General features: G+C 45.5%; 1 protein-coding gene across 1 annotated transcript in view; it reads right to left on the bottom strand.

Moving 5' to 3' along the window:
• Nucleotides 1-961: 961 nt before the first annotated feature.
• RFFL (ring finger and FYVE-like domain containing E3 ubiquitin protein ligase) overlaps nt 962-13,293 on the bottom strand; it is a 71,890-nt gene continuing 59,558 nt past the window's right edge. The window contains exons 3-8 of the mRNA XM_008572612.1: nt 10,864-11,274; nt 7,318-7,401; nt 6,181-6,391; nt 4,693-4,716; nt 3,368-3,370; nt 962-1,768 (exon numbers count right to left, since the gene is read on the bottom strand). Of these exons, the coding sequence (XP_008570834.1) occupies nt 1,590-1,768; nt 3,368-3,370; nt 4,693-4,716; nt 6,181-6,391; nt 7,318-7,401; nt 10,864-11,274 (912 nt within the window). The 3' untranslated portion in view covers nt 962-1,589. The remainder of the gene's footprint in view (nt 1,769-3,367; nt 3,371-4,692; nt 4,717-6,180; nt 6,392-7,317; nt 7,402-10,863; nt 11,275-13,293) is intronic.

The raw sequence follows: 13,293 nt of genomic DNA, 5'->3' as shown, positions 1-13,293 counted from the left end.
GTTTAGTGGTGGTTGATGGAGGGAAAGCATAAGTATGTATGTACCAATGTAATAGGGCCCCTTAGAGGTTTCCCACTGCTTTCCAGAGTAATAATTGGTTCTTCTAGTCTCAGAGATCTTGGTGTGTGTGTGTCTGGTGTGTGGGGGTGTGGGGGTGTGTGTGTGTGTTGGGAGGGGTGATCAGAAAAGGCCCTCAGGTGTTTAGGATTTGCATAGTTCATCCATTAGTAATGGGAACACACAGCTTTTCTGACAGCATGTGTGTTTTTGTGCTTGGCTAAGCTTTCTCCAGCAAACTTTTCTTGAGCAGTGGTGTAAACACCCTAAGAGGGCTCAAATACATCACCTACTGATTACATGGTCATTCATAAAGGGCCTAGAGAATGCTCCTTCCTAACCTGCACCCAGATCAGTCGGCTGAGAAAGGAAAGGGAAGTAGGGATGCCCCCCCCCCAACCTGAGAAATTAAGATGTCCAGCTGTCTGCTCACAGGCAGAGTTCAGCCTCAGTACCTTCTGATACCTTTTAGGTACCCCTGTCTTACATGTTTGTTCTCCAGGAACTTCATGAGAAGCATGGCTAAAGAAGAGCAAGGCTCTTGGCCTAAGACTCCATGCCTTTGGTGAGAACAAGTTTGAAACCTCCATGTAAAAGGGAGGGGGCACTTCATTTTCATGGGAAAGTAGTTTCAGACTTGCCTATTGGAAAAGGAGGATCAGAAGCCAAAGTTAAGTAGAAAGCCTCTGCTCCACCCAATTCTTCCCCTATCCTCATAAACTAAAATTAAGGATGTTACAAAGTCAGTCCCCAAGAGAGGAAGCAGCAGAGATTATCCATGCACCATCCCTTGCATACAGAGACTGGGATTTCCAAGCAGTTCGGAAGCCAGATGCTTTGCTGGCTCCCAGGGTTAGGTCAGCAGACTGAGAGCTTCCAATCCCAGCACTTAACAACTTTGAAATTTTTTTATAACATTTGTGTTTCATTTTTCACCAGAGATAAATTTACTAGTCCAAATTCTGTCCTTTGAACCACTATTGGTCTGGTAAATTAACATATTTTTGGTCCAAAGAAACAAATGGACTTAAGCAATGTAGCAAGAGACTCTAGCAAAGGTAGATTAAAGTACACATAGCCAGAGAGACCAGAAATTTAAATCTAAATGTGCTGGGAACGAGCCATTTCTAGCAGGACTTCTGGATGATGAAACAGAGACAAGCAGATCCAGGGCATGGGTGGGGTATAGGACGAAGGGGGAAACTGTGTCCAGGTTCTCAGAGGAAGGGAGATGTAGTCCAAGTTCTGGAAATCCTCTGTTCATGACTTATCATCACCCCAAGATAACTGAAACAGGGATTCACCCATGTGATTCGTTCTAGTTCCCACTGGCCTCAGGGGCTCTGCCAGACAAAAGGTGCACCCCTGGCAAGAAAGGTATGCTCAGGGATGACATGGCATCTTTGCTTGCCCTGGTCTTGGGAATACAGCAATATTTCTTATGTTAGCCTGCCCCTCTGCAAGCTGGCAACCCAGAGCCCAGACACCCCAGGCTGTGTCCCGTAAGGCACTGAAGAAGCCGGTGCAGGCCCTCAGGACCGGAAGACGTGCACAGCTCGAATCACATACTGCCGGCAGATGGGACACTCATTCATGCGCTTGCCACACTTAGTACAGGTTACCATGTGGCCACACTCCAGCAGAACACAGTCAATGGGTGAATCCATGCAGATCTTACACAGGTTCTCCTCCAGGCCAGATGGTACCGCTCCTATACAAACACAGGCCAGAAAAAAGGGGCAGAGAGGAATGTGAGGAGACTGTCTTAAGTACATGGGGTCGTGGGGGGATGGAGGTGGGAGGGAAAGGGCACACTGTTAACAAACCCCCAAATCTACAAGTTTCCCTCAAATAGAGCTCCTCCAAGAAAACATCTCCTCAGTAACCAACTTCAGTTGCTTAATCCACAACTCCTCCCAAAGGGCTACAGATTTGAAGAGTACAGTATTTTTGGATCAAATACATTCCAGAACATGAGAACTAAGGCAAAGTCCTCAAAGCTTAAATAATTTTCGACAATTGAGGCTGCAATATAGTGAGTGGTACTTAGGGACTCATTATCCCCTGAGGCAGAACATGCTGAAAAGATAAAACTGGTTCAAAAAAGTTTAGATATAAACAGAACTGTAATAAGTGGTTTATTAGGGATCACGAGGCTTATCTATAAACATATCCCCACTTTAGTAAAGCCAGGGATCACGGGGGCCCCCTGTGCTATCCCACGAACTGTCATTGAGCTTTTTCTGAGGAGCCTTCCTGGTGGAGGAGCTTGGCAGAGGATACTGCTCCCTCTTCTGTGCTATGCCCACAGAACTTTATTCAAATCCCCATGATTGCTTATCACACTGGATTATAATTTTGACTTTGCCTACTTATCTCACCCAATAGACTGAGCTCCTTAATATATCATATTTAATCTATTTCTACAAGTATATACTTAGCATTTGCTATGTGCTCTGAGGTCAGATATTCATCTTTGAATCCCCAAAATGCCAGTCACATGGTAGGTATTCTCTAAATGTCTGATAAATGAATGTCTTCCAAGGGAATAATAACAGCTCACATTTACTGAATGCTTACCACATGCCAGGCAGCAGGGTCCAAAGAGCTTTGCATACATTAACTCTTTGAATCCTCATAAAAACTATGAAGTAGGTACTCTTGTTACTCTCGTTTTATAAATGAGGCAACTGGGGCCAGAGTTCGGTAGCTTGCCAAAGGGCACACAGCTGCTAAGTAGAAGCACCAGGATTCCAACCTAGGCAGGCTGGCTTTACAGCTCATGGGCAGTATGGGCTTCTGGTTAGTGCCTTGAGGTAGAGACTATGGAGGTAATATAACTGCCCAGTGCACAGAGTTCTCAATAAATGCTAACTGGCTTGTGCCAGTGGTGGGATATAATGGCATAACCAGTATCCTAGTTTAGCTACACAAACAGAAAAATCTTCAAGTTCAAAAGACCAGCCATCTCCAGCATGTCGTTTTTGTTTTGATTTTGTTTTTTGGCAGCTGACCAGTACAGGGACCCAAACCTGTGACCTTGGTGTCACAAGGCTACACTTTAACCAACTGAGCTAACTGAACAGCCTCCAGCATGTCTTAAATTGTAGCCTGAACTAGGTAAGCATAAATGGAGAACTGGCCTCACACCATTCACCTCCACCACATGGAGCTTGGCCATTCTACAGGGGAATTCTCCCTTACTGTTACTTCTGTACTTTCTTTTCATCTTTTCTGGGCTATCCAAAAAGTCAAAAAACACTTCCTGTAAGAGGTGGGCTGGCTGTGAAAGAGAACAAAGTCTATTTACCTCCTCTGAGGAGCTGCTGGCCCTAACAGGGAAGGTTTGAAAGGGACTGAATTATACAAATACCTAGGATGAGCTGGAGTAATGTATGGAATTTCAGTTACTTATTACTTCTCTCAGAAGTAACAATATTAAAAAAAAAGAAAAAGAGGGCCGGCCCGGTGGCGCACTGAAGAGTGCACCGCTTGGGAGTGTGGCGGCGCTCCCGCCGAGGGTTCGGATCCCATGTGGAGACCAGTTCCGCTCACTGGCTGAGCGAGGTGCGGGCGCAACACGGAGGGTTGCGATCCCGTTGCCGGTCCCCGGTACGGGTGTGACACCGAGGGTTGCGATCCCGTTACCAGTCAGTAAAAAAGACGAAAAAATAAATAAATAAAAAATAAAAAAAAAGAAAAAGAAAAAAAATTTTTTTTAAAAAAACCCAACCAAACAAAAAAAGAAGTAACAATAAACACATCAACTCAATTGTCAGCACTCTCCCAGGGAATCAGAAAAAGGAATGAATGCACCAAGTGGATTAGGTTGATCTTGGTACCAGGTGAGGGAGTAGCTCTGGAACCCCAAATGGTTTTGGGAAACAGAAAAGCTCCACTCTCTTTGATGTTTGATGAGAAATAAAGGTGCTCACAACCACATAGCCTTGAGGCTTTCAGAAGTGTACAGCATATTTTAGAATGTTCCCAGAATATCAGGAGTTCTGCAGTGTGTTCTTGGGGTACCTGAAGGCTCAGCAGTGGTCTTTAACACACAGGTGGGTGCACAGCAGCTGAGGTGCGATGTGCTCCTTGTGCCCACACAGTACCCCATGTGACACCTTCCCTGACCTGCCTCCAGAGCAGCTCTAACCACTGCCCAGCACTATACAAACGAGGCTCTCTTAGGTCGCCACCCTTTTTGGTTGGTACCAGAAACACAACTGGTAAACATCCTGAGTGATTTCCCTGAAGGACATGCAGAAAGCCTCCCCACCCAGACCAGAGCGAAAACACCAGGATTATGAAAAATGAATTATTGAGTGTGACACATGCCACCACTCTCTGTTAAATATTTTACAAATGTTGGCTTCTGAGCTCTGGCAGCCCACAGATGTGCAAATAAGTATGCCCCTAGGTATGATACCACTCTGCTTCCTTCACAGGGAGAGGAGAATGAGAATTTCTAAAGATGCTGAGAAGCCCTGGTTCTCAGTGAATTTCCCACACGCCCTCTCCTGGAAACCCATATACTCAGAATTCTTAGACTATTAACAGGGATTAGGGTTGAAGGAAGGGAAAGACAAAAAAGCACTAAGAGCTGAAACCCATTCCCAAACAGAAACAGCTACATACCATTTTGGTCTTCAGCACCACACACTGAAAAGGAAAGAGAAAGATGTCTGAATATGTGATGATGTGATGGCACGAGGAAAGTGTCCCACCACTCTGACATCGCTTCTGAACTCTGACCACTTCCCTGCTGGGAACCAGGCTTGCCAAGAGCCTAGACAGACATTTATTTGCCGTCCTCATACACTCTACATGCTGAGAACTCACATGAAGCTCCTGCTGGTGCATCTGGTCTACTCTTAGAAAAGGTATCCCACTGGTGTGCGTGAACAAAACAGCCAAGTAAAACGATACTGTACATGCACAATATCCTTTTCTATTGCTTTTGAAGCCAGCATTAAAGTCAAAAATGAATGAACAATCTGGCTATTTCAGTCAGCCAAGAAGTCTGCATAAAGTTCCCATGTGGAATCATTTGTTCTATTCCCCAGGTCCTCACAACTCTAGAGAGACTCTTGAGACAATCCCAAAGCGGAGACTAGATGAGTAGGTCTCAGACTGTGATCAGGTGAATAGTCGGGCATCTCCCAATTCTGATTAATTTAAGTTTCTAGGAGAAGAAAGCATGAAATCTGAACTCAGCCACTATTACACAAGGAATCAAAATATTGATCTGGAGGAAATAAATCAATTAGGGATATAGGAGGGAAGGTGAAGGTTCTTTGGTAAAAAAATTTCAGAAAATGCCAAGTTCAAAACAGCCAAACACATTTCTCTTCTGCAAGACTTCTCTGTCCTTAATTTTAAAATATCTACCATGAATCAGTAACAATGACATAGTATAAAGTACTTTTTCCCAAGCTCATTTAACCACAGACCCAGATATTTTTCTGGGCATCACCTGAAAATGACACCATGCAAAATGCTTTGGGAGATGAATATAAGGAAAAGCCCAAGTACAGGCAGAACAGATATATTCTCCCACTGTGTGTGCAAAGATTTGCTTCCTGGGCCGGCCTGTGGCTCACTCGGTAGAGTGCGGTGCTGATAACACCAAGGCCACGGGTTCGGATCCTATATAGGGATGGCCGGTTTGCTCACTGGCTGAGCGTGGTGCTGACAATACCAAGCCAAGGGTTGAGATCCCCTTACCGGTCATCTTTTTAAAAAAAAAAAAAAAGATTTGCTTCCTAATCCCCCAACTGTTTAGAATAAGTACTGTTGGAGGTAGTAGGTATTGAGTATGGAGGGGGTGGCATATGTTGGGAAAGGCCAAGGACTTAGACCAGAAACCCCTCAGTTCAAATCTGGGCTCCACAATAAAAGGGTGATGTTAATAATGCCTATTTCACGGGTTGCTCTGAGGATTATATAAGTATATACATGCCTAACCCAGTCTTTGCACTCAACCATAAATGGCAGCTATTATTAGATGGTGCAAATATGTAAGGCTGAAAGTGTGGAAATTGAGTCAGGTTGATGCCATCACACTTTTGAGTGACAGCAAATACTCTGGAGCTCTGTGCAGCTGGCACCCAGATAGCCCCTCACCCAGGTGCTGGAGTCCTTTCTGATCCTTGTATAGCCGCGTCACCCTCTCCATCAGCTCCCACTTCTCACAGCAGCCCTTGTAGTTGACGAAGTTGCGAGCGAGGATCTCTTTCAGCTGCCGCACCGTCAGGCCTTCAATGTCCTCCAGGTCAGTCAGGTCAGACAGAGAGGCCCTCCGGCCTGGGACGAAACTGTCCTCTGAGTCGACAGACTGCAACAGCAAAGGTGAGATCAGATCAGTGGGCTCAGCTCTTACCTCCCCTCAAGTTCTCTCTCCAAGGATTCCAGAGCACTCATGACACCGTACTTTTGGTAACTGACCTCAAGAAGAGTAGGAAGATGGACAGGAAGAGTACCTGGCAGGGTACTTTGCATTGCAAAATAGACTTCTGTCTCTTCCTGACCCACAGTTCTGTGCTCAGGCACAGCCAGCCACAAAACCAACCAATCAGTGTAATACAGTAGAAGGAGCACTGGTTTGAGTCATATGGCCCTAGTTTTGAATCCTGATTCCTCCAGTGATTAACACTAAATAATATCCAGCAAGTTGCTTACCTCTCTGAGCCTATCTGCACCTCTATAAATGAGAGCAGTCCTACCACACAGGGTTCCTGTGAAGATTAAATGTGGCAGCACACAAAACCACCAAGCATGGTACTGGCCTTTCTCTCTTCCCTGGAGACAGCTCTGCTTGCCCACTGAAGAGGCAGATTTCCCTGGCAAGCACTCCTCTATACACAACCTCAACCACAGCTCCATGGATTTCCCCCAGCTGGCTGAGGCCTGAACTGATTATCTGACCTCTGTCCCCTGACAATGACTATTGTGTGCTAGAAACAGAAAAAAAGAACAGAACTTTCACAAAAGCACCAGGCACCTGCCCTCTGGCAGCTCCTAGAAAGTCGAGAGACTGGAAACAATGGGCCATGAGACTCCACAGTCTCCACTGTCACTCACAACTCCTTATTAACACACTGACAGAATCAAAGGTTAATCTGGAATGCTAACACTAAACCCCACCCTGAAAGCAGAATTTCAGAAGGACTGTCTATCACCTCTGAGTCTGCTAAAAGGTTCCTAAGAATATCCTAAGAACACCAGTGAAACAGCAAAGGCAAGAACCGAGCAGAGGCCCACCTGGGTCTCCTCCTCAGCAGGTGCTCTGGCTGTGCTCTCCAGGTAGATGGGTTCTTCTTGGTCCTGAGACACACGGCCATTAGCCTGTGGGCAGAGAAAGGTGTCATCACATCCACAGAGATGTCCCAGAGATTTGCACAGCATGGGCCTCTCTAGCTCACAATGTCCAAAATGTATTCCCATCTCCCCCAGAAACCTGGAGTCTCTCACAACAGCCGTTACAAAGCCTGCTCCCTAATACTAACTCTGTCAAGCAGAGAAACAATACAAACAGATTTCAACAGACAGAAAGCTGCCCTCTGTAGGGCCGGCCCGTGGCTCACTCGGGAGAGTGCGGTGCTGATGGCACCAAGGCCACAGGTTCGGATCCTATATAGGGATGGCCGGTTGGCTTTCTGGCTAAGCATGGTGCTGACAACACCAAGCCAAGGGTTATGATCCCCTTACCGGTCATCTTAAAAAAAAACAAAAAAGCTGCCCTCTCAGACAAGAGTGCATTAATTCTGCCCACCACCAGGATGGCCTCAGCTACACTCACCGTCAATTTAATCTCAGCTTGAAAGGTCCAGGTGAAGGGAAGATCACTATGTCCATTCTACTGCTGGGTTGCTCTCTAACTGCCATCAAGGTTTTTTTTGACAGTGATCCAAAACTGGCCTCCCTATAACTTCCACCCACTGTTCCTGGTTCTGCCCCCTAGACCAATGTCCACTGGTTTTTCTGAACTGTTCACATCATGTCTTCTTCTCCGCCACATTAAATCTCCGACTTCCTCATCTAACTCAAATGAGACAAAGTTTCCAGACCTTCACTATCTTAGTCCCTCCCTCCTGCCTAGTCACTGCTCTCACATTCTAGAAATGTACTCCAACCAGTAGGGCACACTATAACTAAGAGCTATCTCGAAACCTTGTCAAACATCATTCTAATGCATCTAAGAATCTATTAGCCTCAGACTGTATTACAACAAATGCCTATGCTTAAAGGAGTTTCCTTCTGCTTAGAATTTTAACATCTTAAGAGGTTCCTTCTGGATATTCCTTTAGGAGGTTTTGCCAAAGAGTAATCAGAACTGTGAGCCTCCTAATTCTATCACCATTTAAGCCACAAAGCCCTTAACTAGATCCTCTTTACCCAGTGCTCCCTCCAGGCAAAGGGTCTGGTGTAAGCCCACAGCAAAGAGGTGGCTGAGTTCACAGGCCTTTTCTACCAGACCCTGGGAGCAACCTGGGAAGCCAAAGTCATGCCCTGGCCTCAGCCATTCATCCTAGATTAGGATGCATAATATGGAGCTAATCAAGAAGAGGTAAACAACTACAATGGAAATGAAAAGTAAAAATAACAACAACAAAATGCCAAGTGCTAACAAGATTGCACACAGAGCACCCATGTATAGGAGATGCATCCAAAACAACTCTTCATCAACGCCTCTAGTTTTCTATTATCTCTATGTAGATGTGGTGCCCACTGGCTTCTTGGACAGTGTCAACCTTGAGTCTTTCAGAGCCTAACCTGTTCTTAAGTAGACAGCTTTTATATATCCCTTGTTTCCTAGAAAGAGAAACTGGACCTCATGCTGCAAACATGTGCTTGTCTTTCCAGTTTGCCCACTGGCTAAATCAAAATCTACAACTAGAATCAGTCCATGACTTTGCTTACTGTACATACTCTCTTCCCTAGCAACTATTGCTAGGGCATTAAAGGTAAAAGAAAGAACCCTGGTAGAGCATGTATTGAGGAGATTTGCATTCTATGTGCAGCTCATTTGTGCAACATGACCTGTACAAGGCTATTGACAAGTTCACAAATTACATAACTTCCCCATGCCTGTTTTTCCTGTTGGGAAATTGCAGATCTCACCAGAACTGGGAATGTGAGCTGATACTAAGGCCTTCTGAAAACCTCAGAGGAAAAGTTCCCAATAAGATCTGGTATGCAGTGTGACTACAGGTGTGATCTGGAAATTTCTGGTTAATGATAGGAAGCTTATAGTCTTTCATTAAAAAACCCACCCAGGGCCGGCCCGTGGCTCACTCGGGAGAGTGTGGTGCTGATAACACCAAGGCCACGGGTTCGGATCCCATACAGGGATGGCCGGTTCGCTCACTGGCTGAGCGTGATGCTGACAACACCAAGTCAAGGGTTAAGATCCCCTTACCGGTCATCTTTTATAAAACAAACAAACAAACAAACAAAAACCCACCCAAACATTCTTTAGGGAAAAACAATCCTTAAGTTCCTCTTCTGTCTCCCCCATAAATAGAGAGGAGTGCTCCAAAAACCAAGCACAGGGAGAAATGCATAGCAGGAAGTAAAACTTGTTTGGCAGACTGAAAGCCAGAGCTTAGGAAAGAGTTAAAGTCTAGCTGGGGAGAAAAACACGCTCAAGCCAACAAGGGAGCTAAATGATTTTACTGCAGTAAAATTATGCTATCACATTAGCCTTTATGCCTCAGTGCTCATCAAGAGCTGAATCAGGGGGCCCAGTCCTGGCAAAGGAGGTGATCATAAACAAGAGGCAGGAGCCATCCACATCATGTGTGGGAACTGATAACACTAGCACTAGACAGCTCTAAGTACCTCAAAGCTCTTTAGACACGATATCACACTATTCAAGCCTTCCAGCATCCTAGCAAGATCAAAAGTGGTCTGAATTACCAAACCCATTTCACTGTTGTCAGCTCAAAGTTTACCCAGGGTGACCAAGGAGTCAGTGACAAAAATGAATATGGAAACCGGATCTTCTAGCTCCTAATCGTCCCACTATTGTCCAAGGCATAATAACAGAGTCACTAAGGCACTTATGTAGACCTGTGTGACACCACTACTCCTTACACAATGGTTAAACCCACTGGCCTCATTCTAATCCAATGGTTGTTCTATGTGTCTGTCTTCCCTCTTCCAGGGGCTTTTTGAGGACAAAGACAGTGTATTACTCATTTCTGTGCTCACCATGCCTAGTTCATAATTCAAAATGCTGCTCTTATCATTTCCAGGCCCCACTGGGATGATGATAAAGCAGCTTACAATACAGTGGTATGCTGACTACTCCCCCTCCCAAACGGTGACCAGTAAGAAAAGCAGTGTCCTTGTCACAGTGTTTCCCCACTCTCCCTTCCCTCCAAATATTCCTTTTTTTTCCCTATATACCTTGTGATGGTTATTAATCAAGTTCCCAATCCAGCTAAGGAAGACCACAACAAAGGTAAGTCAGAGGGCAAATTTGAACATAACCTCATTTGGAGAGTTAATGGTGAGTTTTCTCAAAATATTTCTGGAACAATGAATTTTTTCAAAACATCTAACTGGGATATATATGTATTAAAGAAAATCAAAAAAACAAAAAAACCTGACACCATGCATATCTCTGAAAAAGCCAAAACATGAGTCTGATGTCCAGAAAACATCACTTACTGCATCAAAGACAGAAAAACTTCAAATAATCAAGACACTTAACCTCATACCTCATTCCCACAAAGCAGGCAGGAGAGGAAAATGAACCCTCAAACTGGTGCAGATTACCAGACACTGCCAAGGGGCCCATACCTGCTGGTTTTCCTGAGCCTGGGCTGGAGGAACAGAGGTGGCTTGTGCAGGTGAAGGAGTGAGATTGGGTGAGGTAGGAAGTACTGTGCTGGTGTGAGGCTGGGTCAGGAAGACCTGCTGCTCAGGGAAGTCTGGGGAAAAGGTGGGGGCACAAGTCCTGCCCTCCTGGGAGATTACAGGCTGCTGGCCAAGCACCAAGAACACCAGCTCTTCTTTCTCCCGGCACATTTCGGTAGAGATGTCATGGAGGCTGAGATAGTCCCTCAGGTCCTTCACCTTCATCTTCATGAGCTCCTCCCGCTGAAAGGCTGTGGCTCGGAACCGTTGGCAGAGAAGGCAGAGGCGGGGCCCATTCCCCACTTGGCTCGAACAGGTCATGCAGAAATTTTTCTTACAGTCCAGGCAGGTCTGCTGCTTAGAGCAAGAGGCAGAGGAAACCACATCAGATTGAGAGAACAAGACAGAGAGAGCGAGATGGGAGCTTCAGGCTGCCAAGCTAGCAAGATCTTTTTTCAGCCACTCTTACTTTTACTAAGCTATCTCATATCTATGGATGAAAGCTACTTTGTAGATTTTAGATTAAAAGCCAGTCTGAGGCGGCAGCCCTCCTGTAATGTATTTCTCTATCCATGTACAGGATACTACATTTATTATTTCATTTGAGGCTTACTTTATTTTACTGACAGAGAACCTGAGGCTATTATTTAAGACTACCAGTTTCAGAATCAAAGGCTCTGTACTCTTATTAAGTCTCCCTTCCCCATTTCTTTCAGTGTCACCTTGAGCATGTAACTTACCCTCTGTGGTGCTCAGTTTTCACATCTGTAAAATGGGGTGATAATAGTATCTACCTAGGGTTGTTGTAAAGATTAAGAGACAAAAGCATATCTGACACATAATGAGTCCTCAATAAGTATTAGCTATTTTTAATTATTACTGCTAAGAACTACTAGCTAATGGTGAGAGCCAAGATACAAACCCTAAACTATAATTCTTTCTGCTTTACTGCTGAGGCAAGAAAGCAAATGGATGAAGGTTATGGTGGTGGTTGTTACTATTAATATTAGTATTTTTTTTTTTTTTTAAAGATGACCGGTAAGGGGATCTTAACCCTTGACTTGGTGTTGTCAGCACCACGCTCAGCCAGTGAGCAACCGGCCATCCCTATGTGGGATCCGAACCCGGGGCCTTGGTGTTATCAGCACCGCACTCTCCCGAGTGAGCCACGGGCCGGCCCATTAATATTAGTATTAATTAAATTTATTGAGGTGCTACTGTGTGCTAGAGCTATAACTAGCTTGTCATTTAATTCTCAAAGCAACCCTGCAAAGTAGGTATTAGTGTTCTTCCGTAATCCACGGACAAAACAGGCTTGGAGAGATCAAGTATTGTACTCAAGGTCAGGCAGTCAACAGCGAGCTGGGATGCACACTCAAGGCCTGTCCAAGTCTAATGCCCACGATCCTGCTCTTTCCTCAGGGCCATGCTGCCTAGCTCAGTCCCGTTCAAGCATACAGCAGTACTGAATCAAGGGTCCAGCTTTCCATCTCCAAATTCCCAGCCCAGAGCCGCATCCAAAGGCCCACTTGGAGTGCTGGGAATTCAGTGGTACAGAAGACCATATCCAAGACAAATATTTAGACAGCTACAGTAGGCTCTCTGGACAATAGGGTGTTCTCATCTGTGAAAGTGCTGTGTCTCAGGCGACAAGAGTGGCTGACAAGCAAGCTGGTACTGCCTGGCAGCAGCTACTCCCACAAACAACACACCAAGGCTTGCTCAACCCATGGGGAGAAAATCCTCAGCCTCTCACCCCACAGGCTGAGCGAACACGATGACATCTGGCTACTCTGTTCCAGTCAAGAGCAGGTCACACTCCCGCAAGAGAGGTAATTCCTGAGCTGAATGGGATCATCCTCGAGGGCACCCTCACTAATCCTTTAAAGAAGTTAAAAACTTTTCATCCTGTGGTGACTTAAGTATTAACCTATTTCTGCTCCTTCTTTTCTAAATATAGAAAGCTGTTCAAGCTAAAAAAGAATGCCCAAGAGACTTAGATTCTCATAGTTGAGATCACAGACACTCTTGTGTGGGGCTAAAGTAAAAGTCTGCACAGTTAAGATAGTTACAGTTTTTGCCCAAGTGTCATTCATATAGTAAAGGGAAAGGACATAGGGCCAGACCGTGGCCCACTCGGGAGAGTGTGGTGCTGATAACACAAAGACCATGGGTTCGGATCCCATATAGGGATGGCCGGTTAGCTCCCTGGGTGAGCGTGGTGCTGACAATACCAAGTCAAGGGTTAAGATCCCCTTACCAGTCATCTTTAAAAAAAAAAAAGGGGCCGGCCCGGTGGCGCACTGCTACAGTGCGCCGCTTGGGAAGCGCGGCAGGCGCTCCCGCTGAGGGTTCGGATCCCACATGCAGACC

Source organism: Galeopterus variegatus, unplaced genomic scaffold, assembly GCF_000696425.1.
Source record: "Galeopterus variegatus unplaced genomic scaffold, G_variegatus-3.0.2 Scaffold812, whole genome shotgun sequence".
Classification (NCBI taxonomy): domain Eukaryota; kingdom Metazoa; phylum Chordata; class Mammalia; order Dermoptera; family Cynocephalidae; genus Galeopterus; species Galeopterus variegatus.
Note: the sequence above shows the minus strand (reverse complement) of the source record. Positions and strands in the feature narration are given on the sequence as shown.